The sequence below is a fragment of the Eleutherodactylus coqui genome, chromosome 7 (assembly GCF_035609145.1).
Source record: "Eleutherodactylus coqui strain aEleCoq1 chromosome 7, aEleCoq1.hap1, whole genome shotgun sequence".
Lineage (NCBI taxonomy): Eukaryota > Metazoa > Chordata > Amphibia > Anura > Eleutherodactylidae > Eleutherodactylus > Eleutherodactylus coqui.
Window position 1 is genome coordinate 66,286,235 of NC_089843.1, and position 15,498 is coordinate 66,301,732.

The 15,498-nt window shown below is 42.3% G+C and overlaps 1 protein-coding gene across 1 annotated transcript in view; it reads right to left on the reverse strand.

Annotated features, from left to right (window-relative positions):
- KLF3 (KLF transcription factor 3) overlaps positions 1–15,498 on the reverse strand; it is a 58,148-nt gene that overhangs the window by 16,525 nt on the left and 26,125 nt on the right. The window contains exon 2 of the mRNA XM_066573194.1: positions 4,677–4,764. Within this exon, the coding sequence (XP_066429291.1) occupies positions 4,677–4,733 (57 nt within the window). The 5' untranslated portion in view covers positions 4,734–4,764. The remainder of the gene's footprint in view (positions 1–4,676; positions 4,765–15,498) is intronic.

Below are 15,498 nucleotides of genomic sequence, written 5' to 3' on the forward strand. Positions count from 1 at the left end.
CGCACCCGAGTACTTTTCACCCGAGTAGTGAAGTACTCGAAAATCGCGGTGCTCGATTGCGAAATCGCCCTTACCGAGTACGTTCGCTCATCTCTAGTTATAACCTGTCCACAAGAGCGTTCTGGCGCTTGTTGCAAAGATTACATCATTCTATGTGGTTTTCCATTGCTTATAGACCACGAGCATCAACATATTCTACAGTGCTGTACATAACTTGTCACCATTCACATACCTTCATGTGCTTAGTGGAACTTGCAGCCCATTTTCCCGATTTCAAACATACACACATATCGTTTGGGACAATTTTATAAGAAACCAATATGTTTTCGGAGCGTTAGTGAAAACTAGAGTATCTGGAGACATCCTATGCAAATACGGGGAAAATATGCAAACTCCATGGAGATGTTTGAAACCTAATATATAAAACTTACTATAAATTAAAGGGATTGTCTGGTTACTAGAGAACCCCGCTTCAATAGTGCTGGCTGCATGAAAGCAATAAACAAAAGTATACGTACCCTGTTTCCATGAAAATAAGACAAGTGTCTTAAATGTACTTGTCCATGGATACCGGATCCAGGAGTGTAGCCCGCTGCAGTCCTGGTGCTTTTTGTGACATATGATGATATGACATGAGTATCATGACGGCTGGAGTTCAAGAACATGATGCTGCTGCCTCTCATTTGCTGCAGTGGTCACCCGATTTCCTATGACAGCATCAGGCCCAAATACAAAAAGAGAGGGGGAAGAGCCAAGACATCAAGGGCTGCAGAGACCCCGAAACAGCACCTGACCCAAATTCAATAAGACAGAGGCAGTGCATCAAGAGAATCAGAAACCATAGAACAGCATGAGGCCCAACTTCAAGTACTGCGGGAAAGAGCCACTACATCAAGGGCTGTAGAGACCTCAGAACAACATATGGCCTGTATTCAAAAAGAAAGGGGAAGAGCTGGGACATCAAGAAATAGCGGGCAACGTTGGGTATATAAGCTAGTATTTTTATATAGTGACACTAGAAGAAAGTTACATAACGTCTTGTACAGAGTTTTAGACAAACAGCCAATATAAGACAAGATACTATACTATTACAACTAGAAAGCCTGGAACGAGTTTAACGCCATAGCATCATCTTGAGACATCGGCCAACATTCCCTCGGTTTTGGTGTCTGCTTTCAAGTCAACATTTGAATAGCAGAGATTCTCAAACACAATAGTAATTGTGATGGAGCTAGACGTATCAGCTATCATTACACAGAAGTCAGAGAATTTTATAGAGACATCATGGCTGCTGCGGAGCGAACGGATCAAATCTTGACTAGTCAGCATTAAAAGACTTCCAACTTTTGATATGTCAGCAGAACCTGCCTCCAATTCATTTTCAAGGATTGTTTCACATGGAACAACTATTATCTCCGGGACAACTCAACTTCTTTTCCAAACATATTGCAGAAGCCGATTTATAGAAATGATCTAATTTTATAAGCTCGTCTGTCTTCAGATATAAACCAAATGTTCTTTTGAAAGTGTTTTCCTCCTGTACAGAAGCAAAGTGACAAGCAGCTGGCTCCAGTCTCCTGGACTCACAGGTTACACTTACTCAGAAAATAATGGAATTATCACATGTGGAAAACTCGGCATCATTTCCAAGACAAATGCAATTTACAGAGTGGAGTTTAACTTGGGTATTGCAGTGTATTTTACATTTCATGCTAATGTACACAACAAGATAAACACATAGCAGTAGCAAGCTGTCCAGGGTTACTACACACGTCTATCTACGCCAACTTTTTGTGCTTTCAGGATGTCTGTCTGCTGAATTGCAAAACACACTGATGCAAACTACAAATCAAGTCACAACTTTAGTCAACGGCCCTGAAGTTGATTATAGACATAGTTGGCCAAAGCTAACAACATACATTAGTTTAAGACTGGCCACCACGTTGCTGAACAATCATGCCAGACTGAAATGACAGATCCAAGACGTTATATCAGTGCTATGTTACTTCTACTTTGGCTTCAAACAAGGGTCAAAAAATGTGGGAACTCGGGGAACTAAGGGGTTTACGCCAATGGTTGACAAGAAGTTTGGGATCCATAAGATGTAAATGCCGTCCATACAGTTCTTCAACCCCCATGTGTGAAATCTTATTTTTCCGCTACATGACATGAATCTTGGACTGACCACTATACTAGATTATTTGGACCATCTAGAGACAACTTAAAAGGGGAGCATTCATGTCCTCATGTCAGCAGGGCTAGCTGCATAGCTTTGCAACTGTGGATCACTGCCTGTTCTCTAGTTTTCTTTTCCTCGGTACTTGCAATGTGTCAAATACCCTGTTACGGTAGGTGGTCTTAATGACTCACTGTCAATGGCTGACATCAGTTTTGGTTGACAGTGAGTGGTGAGGACAGCCCATTTGACAGATTGCAAGTACGAGGAGCAGAAAGTAACGAGAACCAGTGCAAGAAAATGGGGGAGAGTGTAAAGAAAAGAAAAACATTGATGGAGGCAGTGGGGCCATGGCTGAAAAGCTATGCAACCAGCCCCACTGACATGAGAGTGACAGGTGCTCTTTAAGAGCCAGATAACCTTTTGCAAAGGAGAAAGCTGAACTACATAGAAGATATATTGGCATACTAGAGCAATGTGACATTCTAGACCAAGGGTTTAGCTAGGGGAGGCCAATGGGGCATACGCACTGAGTGCCAAGTGAGGTGCCAACAAGCCACTCTGCCCAGGCTATCTAGATACAGGGTAAGAGTAGCATACTGAATCTGTACTCAGGGTGGAGTGAAGCCTAGTTAGGACTATGTTTTGAGAGCCACAAAGTGGTGATTTTGCAACAGTAATTAAAAATATTGCAAGGGATGATGAAATCTATAGTAGTTCAAGTTCATATTCTTATTTCCACACACCATTTCTTTCCATATAGTAGTTCTTTTGTTGATTGATTCCAGCTTAAGTGATGTAGTTCGACGAAGCTCTATGTGTATGGTGATCATTAATAAACTGGAGATGTGTGAAGGTCTGTAACAAAAAAAACTCTGGGGTTGGTGTGTATACTCAGGGAAGTTTAGATTTCTCGAAGAAAAAAAAAAAAAAAGTACTAAAATGTTGCCATCAGGGTCACATATGGCGAATATAATGCACCTGGTGAAAAGAATCTGTTATTTACATCAGTAGAGTACGACTGCAGTGCTATGACTCTCACATTGCCTGAATGTGCTTTGTTTGCTAAACTTTATTATCAGCAAGGCGCCAACAAATTCATTGAACATGCCATGCCTCTTCTTTAATTATTACCACCCCGTATATATACAGGGGTGAACAAAAAATATGGGAACACCATATGAAAAGCATGGGATTTTAACTATTTGCAATGAGCCGCCCTTTTAACCCCTGCTTGGCTGAGAGCTTTCCCACCAAATTAGTGTTTACTTCACCTCTTGCTCTGCTCTGGGAGGTTTTGGGAGCCAGCTGGTAACAGAAGCTAAGTGGCTCAAACCCCTGACCAATGTAAACTTATTGCTCGGGCAGATAGTCACTTCTGCCCGGCAGCATCTGTGTTCTATTACCGCCACTTAAGTTACATGGGATTATAAATCATATTTCAATAAAACATGTAGAGACTGACTTTAACGCATGCATTTCATATGGTGTTTCCATATTTTTGTCCAATCCATGCATTTCCTATAGACTAAAAGAAAAATCCTTAAAAATCATACATCAAACTTCAGTATCACAAAACGACTATTGAGCGAGTCGAATGAAAGGTAGGACCATTGTGAAATCAAACGAAGACGAAAACACTAAAAATATACAGTTAAGGTTCTTCTGGGAACAATCTTTTTTTTTTTTCTTTTAATTCATCCTCTGCAAAAACAATTACTGCTGTCTAAGTATCTAAACCTGCCTTGGGGACAATTACATCCGTTTCATTAGACTCATGTCTACATTGAGGGCAGTGAGAACAGTCGACGAGGTGCTCTGTGTGTTGGGAGCAAAACCGGCTCTAACTCTTGACTAATTCCTCGTTTTCATCCAAATTGCTAGACAGAAATGTGAGAGAAGGGTCTGCCAGCTCTGGAAGGAGGCACAGGAGGGAATCGGGAGGTTTAACAGCAGATTTATTCACGCACTGCTACTTAGCTATGTAGAAAGTCTACTTCTAGTGGACCGGTGTGTATGTTATAACTATCCTGGGATACCAAGAAACACATACATCATGGTACTCCTGCAAAGTTGTGTAATTTAAGAACAGCCTCGCATACGGGAAAACACATTTATTGTAGCCTGTAGTGGAAAAATAGATCTGTCCAGGTAATACAGAGTGGAGCATATAAATACATAATCCAATATCAACAATGATATAACTTGTCACTCCATAACACAACTCTTTACAGAGGTCAATAGGTTCATGCGAAAACCCTAGAAGCAATATATATTGGTTAGATAAATAACATCCAGACAGAATAGAAAATATTTTCTTAATATTTAGATTGTAGAGGTCACATGGAGGTTCCCAAGTCTTATTCTGCACTTGAATAAAGTATTGATAACTCGGATTTTCACAGTTTCGAACAATGCAGCAAGTTTGCAACTTGATAAATAGCTTTTTTTGGACAGAACAACTCCCAACACCCACCAAACATCAGTATTGTACACTTACCATTGACATGGGCTCGATGGCCTCTTGCTTGATAGGAACTGGGTCAAACATTAGCATTATTGCATCAATGCCCCTTGCGTATTCTTCTCTGGAAGCAAAGAACAGATAAAAGCACATTATTCCAATGTCCTGCGGACACACTGAACTTGTGCAACACAAACAAATAATCTCATCGATCAAGGAAAAAAAAAATCAATTGGCCATAGAATGTTTGCACCCTCTAGGAGCCTGATTATTAGCTGTCAAAAACAGTCAAAAAGTTGGGGGAAAAAAGGAGCAAAAGAATCGTACATTATTCACCCATGCAATAATTATCTAAATTAGTGGCTCCCAACCAGTGGCCTGGAAACCCCATGTGGCGTGCCTTGCGAAATCTGACAATATGTCCTGGCATGTGATATTATTGCAAATATATCCTAACCACCAAACGGTGCCAAGGCGGATGGCATAATACTAGTGTTATTTTCTCACCAAAATATCAGCAAACGTTTGCAATTTCTTGTTTTTCCCACATAGGGCTAGGGCTATGTGGCAACACTGGCCATGATATGTTGCATGGCTAGAGATCGTACTACGGTCCTGCTATATCACATCCTACAAATTTCCATAACTGTGACCTGATAATCAGGTTTGGAGTTTGTGATTGTGGAGTCAGGATTGCAGTAACTTGGGAGTCACAAAACAACCTCACATTTGGAAGCAATGTAGCAGGGGCAAGCTTGAGTCGCACAATGTGTGTAGACTTGGCCTAAAAACGTCTGTCCTTCACTTAGACTTGAACGGGACTCACAAGCTCCAAAAGGTTGGAGACCTCTAATATAAAGCAACAATTCAGACCTGAGAACTGCTGCAAAGAGTCCGTTCCACTGGAGGGGTACAGTTTCTCCTTGTGGAGACCATCTAGAAGGTGGGAGGAGACTTAGAAGGCCATGCAATGTTCCTCTGGGAAATGTGTTATGCAAATAGGTGAGGTTACAATGCCTCAGCAGCTCCACTTATTAGAAGGTAGTAATTTGTTTAAGTTTCCATTACAGGGCAACATTTCTTCCCTGCAAAATGCAGGAGAGAAATGCCGATTGCCGCTGCTGCCTGGGCTCATCATAGTGAATAAAGTCTGGGCGCTGGCCACAATCATAGTAGCTCCACCTGCGATTTGCAAGGGATGAATGCTCGTGTAATAAATCCTTTTTTTAAGACTTGCAAAATTTGCATTAATATATTACTTTCTTGCTACTACAACGTTCATGTGATCCCTAGCCTTTCCTCCTCTAATAGGGATTGCATAACAAACGAGAGGCAGGTGGCGGTTTACACGATGAGTGCAGAATTGATGAACGATTATTTTTAGGTTAGTATAAGAGATACAATCAACAACCAACAAGTTGTCATTCATCGTTAAAATCGCTGCAGAGGTTTCCACAATTTGTGCAGGGATTGTAAAGGATTGTTCTAATGAATGTTCAGGCAATTACCGTCCACGTAAAATGCCCTTTTAATGATGTTGCACCAGAATTGCAATTTATCCCCTGTCCACAGAATAGCTGATCGGTGGGAGTCTCCAGAATAGGATTTCTGTGTCCCGCTCTGGCTGGTACTGCAAGGGTCACGTCTTCCCGTGCAGTGACATCATTGTGAATGGAGCGCTGGCCAAGCATACGCAGTCAGTGCTCCATTCATTTCAATGCACTGATGGAAATAGCCGATTGGCAGCCACTCGGCTCTGTCTGCAGTCCTATTGAAAGTGAATGTAGTGCCAGTGCACTTACGCAACCAGCACTCTATTCTACTCTTAACTATGGGAGGTTGCAGTAACCCCGCAGTGAGTACGACGGAGAATATAGGATTCCCATTCCCTGGATCGGTGGGGGTCTCAGCGGTGGGACCCCCACCAATCAGTACGTTATCCCCTATCGTGTAGTGCAACCTCTGTAAGCGGTAAGGGTTGTTCTGTAGCCACAATGGAAACACCACTCTGTGTGATGTGACTGCAAACAGCCTGTGTTGCTCAGCTAGTCAGTTTACATAACTCCCAGAGAAGTCAATGGAAGTTACAGAAACAGCATAGGAAAATAAATTATGCCATTTCCATGACTTTGGGGTTATGCAAACAGCATAGCTACATTGTTAGTGTAATGTTAATTGACTTCTACTGCTATTTCTGTAATCCTCTTCACCTTGTACAGCTAGGTTGGGGGCCAAAACTAAGGACAGGTGCAGGTTCCACCTCTGGGACCTACACGTATTTGACCTTACAGTAGGTCATATGGATAGGTCATAAAAGTCTAAGATGGGAATACCCCTTTTTGGCATTGTCTGGCTCTGCTACTGTACATCTTACTGTGCCATCTTATTGCAGTGGATACGGTGTAGTATTTTATTTTTAGGCAATTGTGCTGAAGTGTTATTGGGAAATGTATGGCATTTAATACTGCACGGTGTGTTTTATTGTACACTGCATGGCAACATACGATGGGCTTGGGTGGATAAGCACCAATACAAAGTTCTGTACAGGACACCATGCAACATAAGGTCCCCAATGTGCTCCTTTGTGGTGTTCTTCCTTCACTTCACACACAATTGCCTTGATAGATTTTTTCGGCTCTTGAAAATAATTGAAAAAACAGAAAACACAAACTTTTTTCTGCTAGAATAAGTAAAAAACAGTTTACATTACCCCATTGCTGATCAGGATTAAACTTGCTTACGAAGTTCATACAAAGGAGATTTGTTTAGTTACCACAATAAACTGATCTGGTTTCCGCCACTACTTCTACTCTGGAAGGAGAAGCAATACTAAAAATACATCGTAAAACTACTTATCTGAAAGTAGAGGAGGAAATACCGTTCCACAGAATTCTCTCTGTGCTGCCACTTCTATCAATATTAGGGCGAAACTAAGGTCCTTAAAAAACTAGTTTTAGAGAGAGCTATTATCCCGACTGGCCAGTAGGTGGCATCTCTTTGATATACCATGTAAAGGCATCTACACATTTAACAAGAGAATATATGAAGACATTCTTTCAAAGAACTGTCACCAAGGGTCTGTTCAGGTGTCAGATCGGCTGCGGCAAAGTCAGATGCAAATGTTGCTGCGGATTTGACCGCCTTGTTTGAAAGGCTGAAATTCACGGTGAGACTCCACAGCATAAGTGGTCATCCTGCGGATAGGATTTCTTGAAAACTCATCCACATTGCTTATACTATAAAATGCAGCGGATTTTCATTCCGCAACGAGTTAACATTAGAGATGAGAGTCCGCGTTATTCAAGTCGAGCTTTTCGTAAAATTCGAGAGCTCTACTCGAGTAACGAACCCCATTGACTACAATGGGAGACTCGAGCATTTTTGTTGGTGGGACGCCGGGCTTTTTTTTTTTTTTTTCCTAGGTCTCTCCCTTTATCCCCCTCTGCCCCTCTCTCCCTCAAAAAATTTGCTATTGACGTGTGCTGCGTCGCGGTGGGGAGGGGCCAAAAACTGGGGCGGGGTCGAACATGGCTTGATGCTCGTTCGAGTAATGAGCACCATTGAGTACACTAACACTCGAACGAGCATCAAGCTCGGCAGAGTATTTTTGTCTATTTCGGTCTATATTGACAGAACAAAAAAAAAAAAAAAAAATCGCCCCTGAAAAAGGCAGCAAACAGATGTTAAATGCATTTGCACCACTTTTTTACGCATGTTACTTGGATACCGAGAGAAAAGAATAATAGGACATCAGTTTGGCCATTTTACTTTTTTGTACATGCAAAAACGCATGACAGTCATAAGTAAAAAAAAAAAAAAAGACACAGGCGCAACTAAAATGGAAGCAATACACACGTAATCGCAATGAAATCGGTGAGTTTTTCCTTAACCGAAATTGCATAAGCCTGAGTGAATGCGCTCGTAGGTTAGTTTACATATAGTGAAATTGGTGTGAACTTTAACGCAGATCTACAGAAGACTTCACCCCTTCAATGTAAAGGGCGAAATCTGCTGCAGATCTTTGGCAAATCTGCACCAAAATCTGCTCTATGTGAACGTACATACACTTAGACTTGATCACAAAAGTTGATTGACCCAATGCTATCTATGGTGGTCAGGGAAAGTTGCAGTAGTGCACCATGATGCCATCATGCAACTTTCACACACTGATAGAGATCAGAAGAAAGTTATTCTACTGGAATGTGAATCATGGAGACCAAACAAAACCAAAGTACCTTGGCCGCCTTATTGTCTCACAGTAACAGATACTAGTCCCTTAATGTAGTGTAGTTTAAACACCACTTCCTTGGCACAATCTATCACTACTAGGTCCATGTGTAGAACGCCAAATATTGCAAAATGTGTCCATCCTCTAAGACAAACATGAACAAATAAAAAGTAGAACTCAAGTTGGGAGATAAACAGAAAAGCTGTTAAAAGGGCAGTGATCATGATTTTCCGTGCAAACCTTGTGACCTTTAAACAGATTTGCATAGAAGTTTCCTCAGCTGCTGAATTCCTGGCCTCCAGCGGCCCATGTCATTGCATTGGGTGGGGTCTATTTGTTGCCCCCATCCATTAATCTTTGTGCACTGTCTACTTCCCTCTGTATAGTAAGGCATGGCTGGGATTTTTCCAGCAAACTGTTTTTTGCTGCTGTTGATAACGGACATGGTTAAAGGTCAGATGAGATCACAGCCTTGATTTGATTCATGTCACTTTGGATGCCCTTTCACAGATTGATGAATATGGTTGTTATGTTTTCGGCTTGGGACATGATGGGGTACAACTAGGACACACACAACATACTGCATACTAATGCTGATGTAGGAGATCACATGCTACACAATATTCACTATGACTGGGCTTCGAGTCTCAAATCTGATAAAGCACAAAGCACCCACACAAAAAAACAAAAAACAAAAGCACCACAAATACCACATACTGACGGTGAATTTCATAGGAAATTAGTTAAAAGGGGTTGTGCCAATTTGCATCAGATTCCAAAACATATAGGTTATAGTTCCTGGATAAGCATACGTTTGTAAACAGCCTTTTAAATTTGCCGGCACCACATGCTAATGTTGGTTGAACTGTCCAGTGGGAGAGGAGGAAGGGGGATCTCTAGACCATCTCTGCTGCCTGGAGTTTGTTTCAAAACTCCGCCCCTCTATCCCTTTGCGCATGCCCCAGCAGGTTGTGGACTGGTGCATGCGCAGATCATTTGGCCCTTTTGTGGGCAGACATGGCTCCTTTATCTGCACACGCGTCTAAGATCTTGTGGCGCATGCGTGAAATTTCGATCATCCTGTGGATGACATCGGAGAGATGTCATCCACATCATAGAGGCAAAGAGGGGCGGCACTATGGAATGAACTTCGGGCAGCAGAGACATCTAGCCCACCCACTGGACCGTTCAGACATTAGCATGTGGTGCGGGAAATTTTAAACAGCTGATTACAAAAGGTATGCTTTACTCAGGAACTATAACCTGATAGGCCTTGGAATCGGCTCTGCGTCCGTATTCTGCAGCTGTAGGCGGTTTTTGATACTTGGAACTGCTGACAGCTTCCATTTAAGAAAAATTATGTACAACGCTTTCTCTACTGGTATTTTGAGCTAGATCTATGAAGGAACCTCTGACCTGAGGTTCCAACACAGATGTGAAACCGGCCTCAGAGTTTAGCACTATCAGAGTTACCCACGATGCCTTTGGACCACCACCACCCCTCAGGCCTACTAGTGAACGCAGCTACCCATTGAGACTGTCTGGCTAGGGCCAGACCATGAGGTGCTGCTGGTGCCGGCACCTCTATATGTAGATCGGGAGACACAAGTGAAGAACTGGGCCTTGCACTTCCAGAGGTGCCACATAGCACTTCCAGATAGCCTCCCAACTGGAGAGCTATCCCAGTTAGGAGAGATTCCAGACCTAACACTAGTGCCCTCTCACATAATTATATGATTCAAGATATACAAGATGCCCAGTTGGCACCGCATGGATAAATCCATGGCCCATTTGTAACATCTGGTAAGGAAAGAGTTGTCCCGCCATACTTTATAGTATTTTACCCAATAACGATGCTGTTCGTTTCCTCATTTATCTCATGTCTGGAACAGGAACTGTATAACATTCCAGAAGTTTTTGAAGGAAATGTTCGAGAAATGAAATTCCCTGAGCAAAATGACTTAAGACCATATGTTTTCCCGAACCAAACAACTGAGAAATGGGATAGATTGTGGTCTAATCCTCCGTACTGTCGTCGCCTGTTCACATAAAGGGATACACAATCCCCGTGAACACGAACAGCTACAGACATGTTCATAAAATCCAATAACACATCTGCGTTTGCCATCAGACATCTTTGCATAGGATATCCGAAATCTCCTTCATTTCATGTAATTTACTCTCTTCCTCCACCTTACAAGGCGAGCACTTCTGCTGGGGATTGCCAGATGTTGGTGTGTGGGGGGGCTGTGGGATTGTCTGGTTTAGCGCACAGACCTTGGAGATCAACAATGAAGAAGGAAGGAGGGGGTATAAACCAACACAATCCCTGCACTGACCTTTCCAGAGCACTTCCTATGATGTGTTGTAGACATATTGGGCTTTAACCACCTCAGAGCAAAAGAGGCCTGTAAATCATTAGAAAAGCACTGCAGGCACCGCGGGTGCTGGAGGGTTTAAGGCTGACTTTGGAAGTCAGTAGAAAGTCGCCTCTGTGTAAGGTAACTAAATTAAAGGCATAGAAATGCAACACTTTCATAGAAGTTTGCAAAAAAAGAAGTGTAGCTGCTTAGAACTATTAGAAATAATTCTGTAATATGATTTTATAGGAATTGCTCTGTTTGCAAACATTGGGCCGGATTGAGATTTTATGACACTGTCCGGCAAACACCATCAGCACAGGCTGTTTGTAGCAGCCTATACTAAATGCATGGGTATAGTTGCATCAATACCCATCAGTGACTGTGCCTCGAAATATTCTGTTGACTGTCAGCGTTCATGTGGTTGCTCCCCCACCAATTAAGCATTTGCAGCCCATCCCCTTTAAGGGATTGTAAAATGTTCAATAACCCTTTTGGATAAGTTCTTCTATGGTAAATTGAGGTGCTAGAGGTGGGATTCTGCTTGGGATCCCCTCTAAACTAACACCAAAAGCTATATCTAACATAGCTTTAAATGTTGGAGAACTGAGCAGTCACCAGTTGCAAACTGGCCACATAGATTGTTTCTGTTCTGCTTTCTTGGCTGTGCCACAAACAATTAAGGAACTTCAATAGCTAGACCATGGCCGGCCTTAGCTACACAAGACCCATGCGTTGGCACAAGGCACAAACTCCCAGCTTGTAGGGGGAGCACCAGGAAGATGTAGGCTGGGGGTAATTACACCCCCTTAGGTCCACCATGCCAGATAATTTATCTCTTCCCTTCTAATATTCTGAGGTATCGCTGTTAGTCTATTGGCACGTTTGCAACACAAATCGCTAAATTCTGCTGCTGTATTAATGTTATGAGCCTTCTTTCTGGCATTGTATCCTGAGCTTGTTTCTGGTGCTGTATTTGTGTTATGAGCTTGATTCTGGGGATAGATGTATGCTATAAGCTTGGTTCTGGTGCTGTATTTATGTTGTGAGCTTTTTTCTGGTGTTGTATTAATCACTGAGCTGTTCTGTTGTGGGCATGCTGCTATCATACTGCATTACATATATATATATATATATATATATATATATATATATATTTTTTTTTTTTTTTTTAATTTATTTATTTTTATTATTATTTATTTATTAGAACCTTAGCAATTGTTTGTAAACACAGCCATTGTATTCCGTCTGTTGCTTACTTTTCATCCTTTGTAAAAGTCCTGCCTCCTGTCCTCAATTAACACCTATGATCTTCCGAATATAAGACAGATACATGAGAAGTCTGCATAAGTCATAGTAAGGAAAAGAAAGACCCCTACTGATCTAAATAGACAGTAGTTGAACATCAGCCAAAAAGCATGTCTGACTCAATGATAGCCCTGCCATAAAGAATAATTAGCTATCTGTAGTAATTATGGGCAGGAAGGTTCCAGGGTAATTTTGCTGATGATCGGTATTATCAGACAATAAACCTCGCCTTTAATGTGTTGCGAGCCAGCATTTTCTTTCTTTCTTCTTTCTTTCTTTTATCAAGACAAGAGATTAAATCTCCTATCCTGATGGAAGTCAAAGGTTGCACATGGAAAGCTGTAGACATTGTCTAAGATCTGACGTCAGTCTATGTTGTACAGAGAGGTCTGACACATCTGGTCTTCAGGGAAAGTAGATCTGTCTGGATGGATTTTCCAGGCTGATTTCATTTTTTCCCCCCTTTATGTTAACAGCACAGGAAGTTATTTCCAACCGCCCACCCCTCCCCTCCTACCTCTATAAACATTTAGCAAGGGTGAATGTGAACTTAAAGGATTTGTCCAGTTGAGACAGCCACTTTTTTGTATGAAAGGTCCATAATGATAAGCTGATTGAGTGGCGTCCTGCAGGAAGTGGCTAACAAGCCCTCATTTCCTTTGAACATGTCTGGTCTCCAGAATGACTGCCAACCTGCATAGTAGTCTGGTTTGGCTAAAAGACCAGAGGTCCAAAATAGGGAGGACAGCAAGAATACTCATTTATTAACCCTTTCCAATCCACTGTCTGACCTCTGAAGACATTATGATTTAAGGCTGTACAGCTCCGATGTTGGAAGACATTTGTCGGGGTTCTCTTACTGTATATTGCCAGCCTCTCGGAGCCTATCCAACGTGTCACCTCATGCAGTACTGGCTTTAGCCAGCATATAGCGCCGTTGTATAACAGCAGGAAAAGAGTAAGCCCCCTAGGAAAACCAGGATACAAATTGGATTGGAAAAGGTTGATGTAAATGCCCTGATAAGGAATTTTTTGAGGCCTCTAACCAAACAAGGCCTTTAAAAATTGATAGTTAAAAAATCTTTCAGATGAGAAATTGATTGGTGCATTGCTTACCTAAAGACCGTTAGCAATCTAGAGGGCTCAAAAGAAGCTGCAGCCAAAACATTTCTAATACAGGGTCTAGTCAAAAAGACGCATCCAGTGCTATGTATCAATACTGGTGTCCTATATTGAAATAACTAGAGTGTACTTGAATAGGAAGGCATGGATGCCCTATATAATCGTATGGCACAGGGGGACCCGGAAAATGGATTTCAATTTTGCATCGTGGCCCTGGTAAGAGATAGAAAGATGTGGAAAGTGAATTTATTCTTTTCATATGCTATTCTTCATTTTTCAGTTGGGTTTTACACTTTAAGTGCCTTGGAACTGCTGTTATGACTAAAGTAAGGAAAGCGTCCTCAAAGTGGCCTGTGTCTGCTATGATTGGGGCAGATCATTCCTGAAGTTATCCACCATCTTTTGCCGGACATTCAGGTATATGTTGAGAGTCCCTGGAATGAACACAGGTCCAACGACGGCTTGTCCCCTAGCAGAAGGAGGCCACCGTGAGTAACATTGAATGTTATGAAAATCACGCCAAAGTTGATGCAACGCAGATTTTACAGAACACAGATTTTGAAATCTATATAGTGGAAAAAAAGAATTGACATGGCAATTTCATGAGGCAGCTGCACAAGGATTTGTCCCATTGACGTGGGCTAAATCCACATATGAATCAATAGATAAGACATGCAAATCTATGGAAGAACTCCAAGGTTAATCTTTGGATCATGCATTAAATGTCAGATCTGAAAAAATCCAACATGGATCGGACAGATTTGAAGCAGTCCTAACGGTATATTCTCAGGTGTCACAATTGTTGCAGAAAGTTCTGCAATTAAGGCCTTATGCACACGGCCGTGACGGGCTCCGCAAGCGGAATACTGCAGCGGAGTCAGTCATGGCACCTCCCCCCCCAAAGACCCCATACTTACCTCCGGATCCGCTGCCCGACGTCCCGCATGATGCTCCGGCGTGCATGCGCAGTACAGCGATTGACACACCTGCAGCGTCATATGATGCGGCAGTCAGTGGGCGCGGCGCATACATGTGTTGTGTTTGGCGCATACCCGCGCGGGCAGATGTGTGTACTTGTGCACCTCCCATAAACCTCTTTGATTTATAAACTTCTTTGGTGTACAAACACGCACAAGGTAGAGCAGGTCCTACGTTTTTGCACCTACGAAACCAACAGGCGCCAAAAAGAAAAGTGAGGATGAATCTATTGAAAATCAATCAATGGCTGCTCTTCTTTGCATTACGCAAGTAAGATTTTCCTATGCACAAAATTGCGGCGCAACACATTCGCCTGTTTAATCCTTTCCAATCCACTGTCTGACATCTGAAGACATTCTGATTGAAGGCTGTACAGCTCCGATGTCAGAAGATGTCCGGCAGGGTATTCTTACTCTATATTACTGGCCGCTCTGTTGTTAGGGGCCTCTCCAGCATGTCCCATACTGCAGTACTGGCTCTAGCCAGCAGATGGTGCCATTGTATAATTTCAGAAAGAGAAAGCTCTCGAGAAAACCCTGAATCCAAAATTGGATTGCAAAGGGTTAAGATGCTTGTATCTGAGAAAGTCAGGCGCAACTCACATCATACAGCATATGAGCACCCGTCTGTTGCTGCCTGATATTCACGGTCGCTGCACAATTCATGTGCTGTTCTCCGTGAAAAATGGATAAGGACATAAGTGATTTCTTTTACCCGACCCAAATATAGTCTTCTGAACAGGCCCTAACCGTATCTGCAGCGTATGACTATATCCTGAGACAGGAACTTCACAAATGTCGAGGCTGCTGCAGAGAATTCAGATCCTGCCACTGCTTTGTTTTGTCTCATCTGCAACATTGTA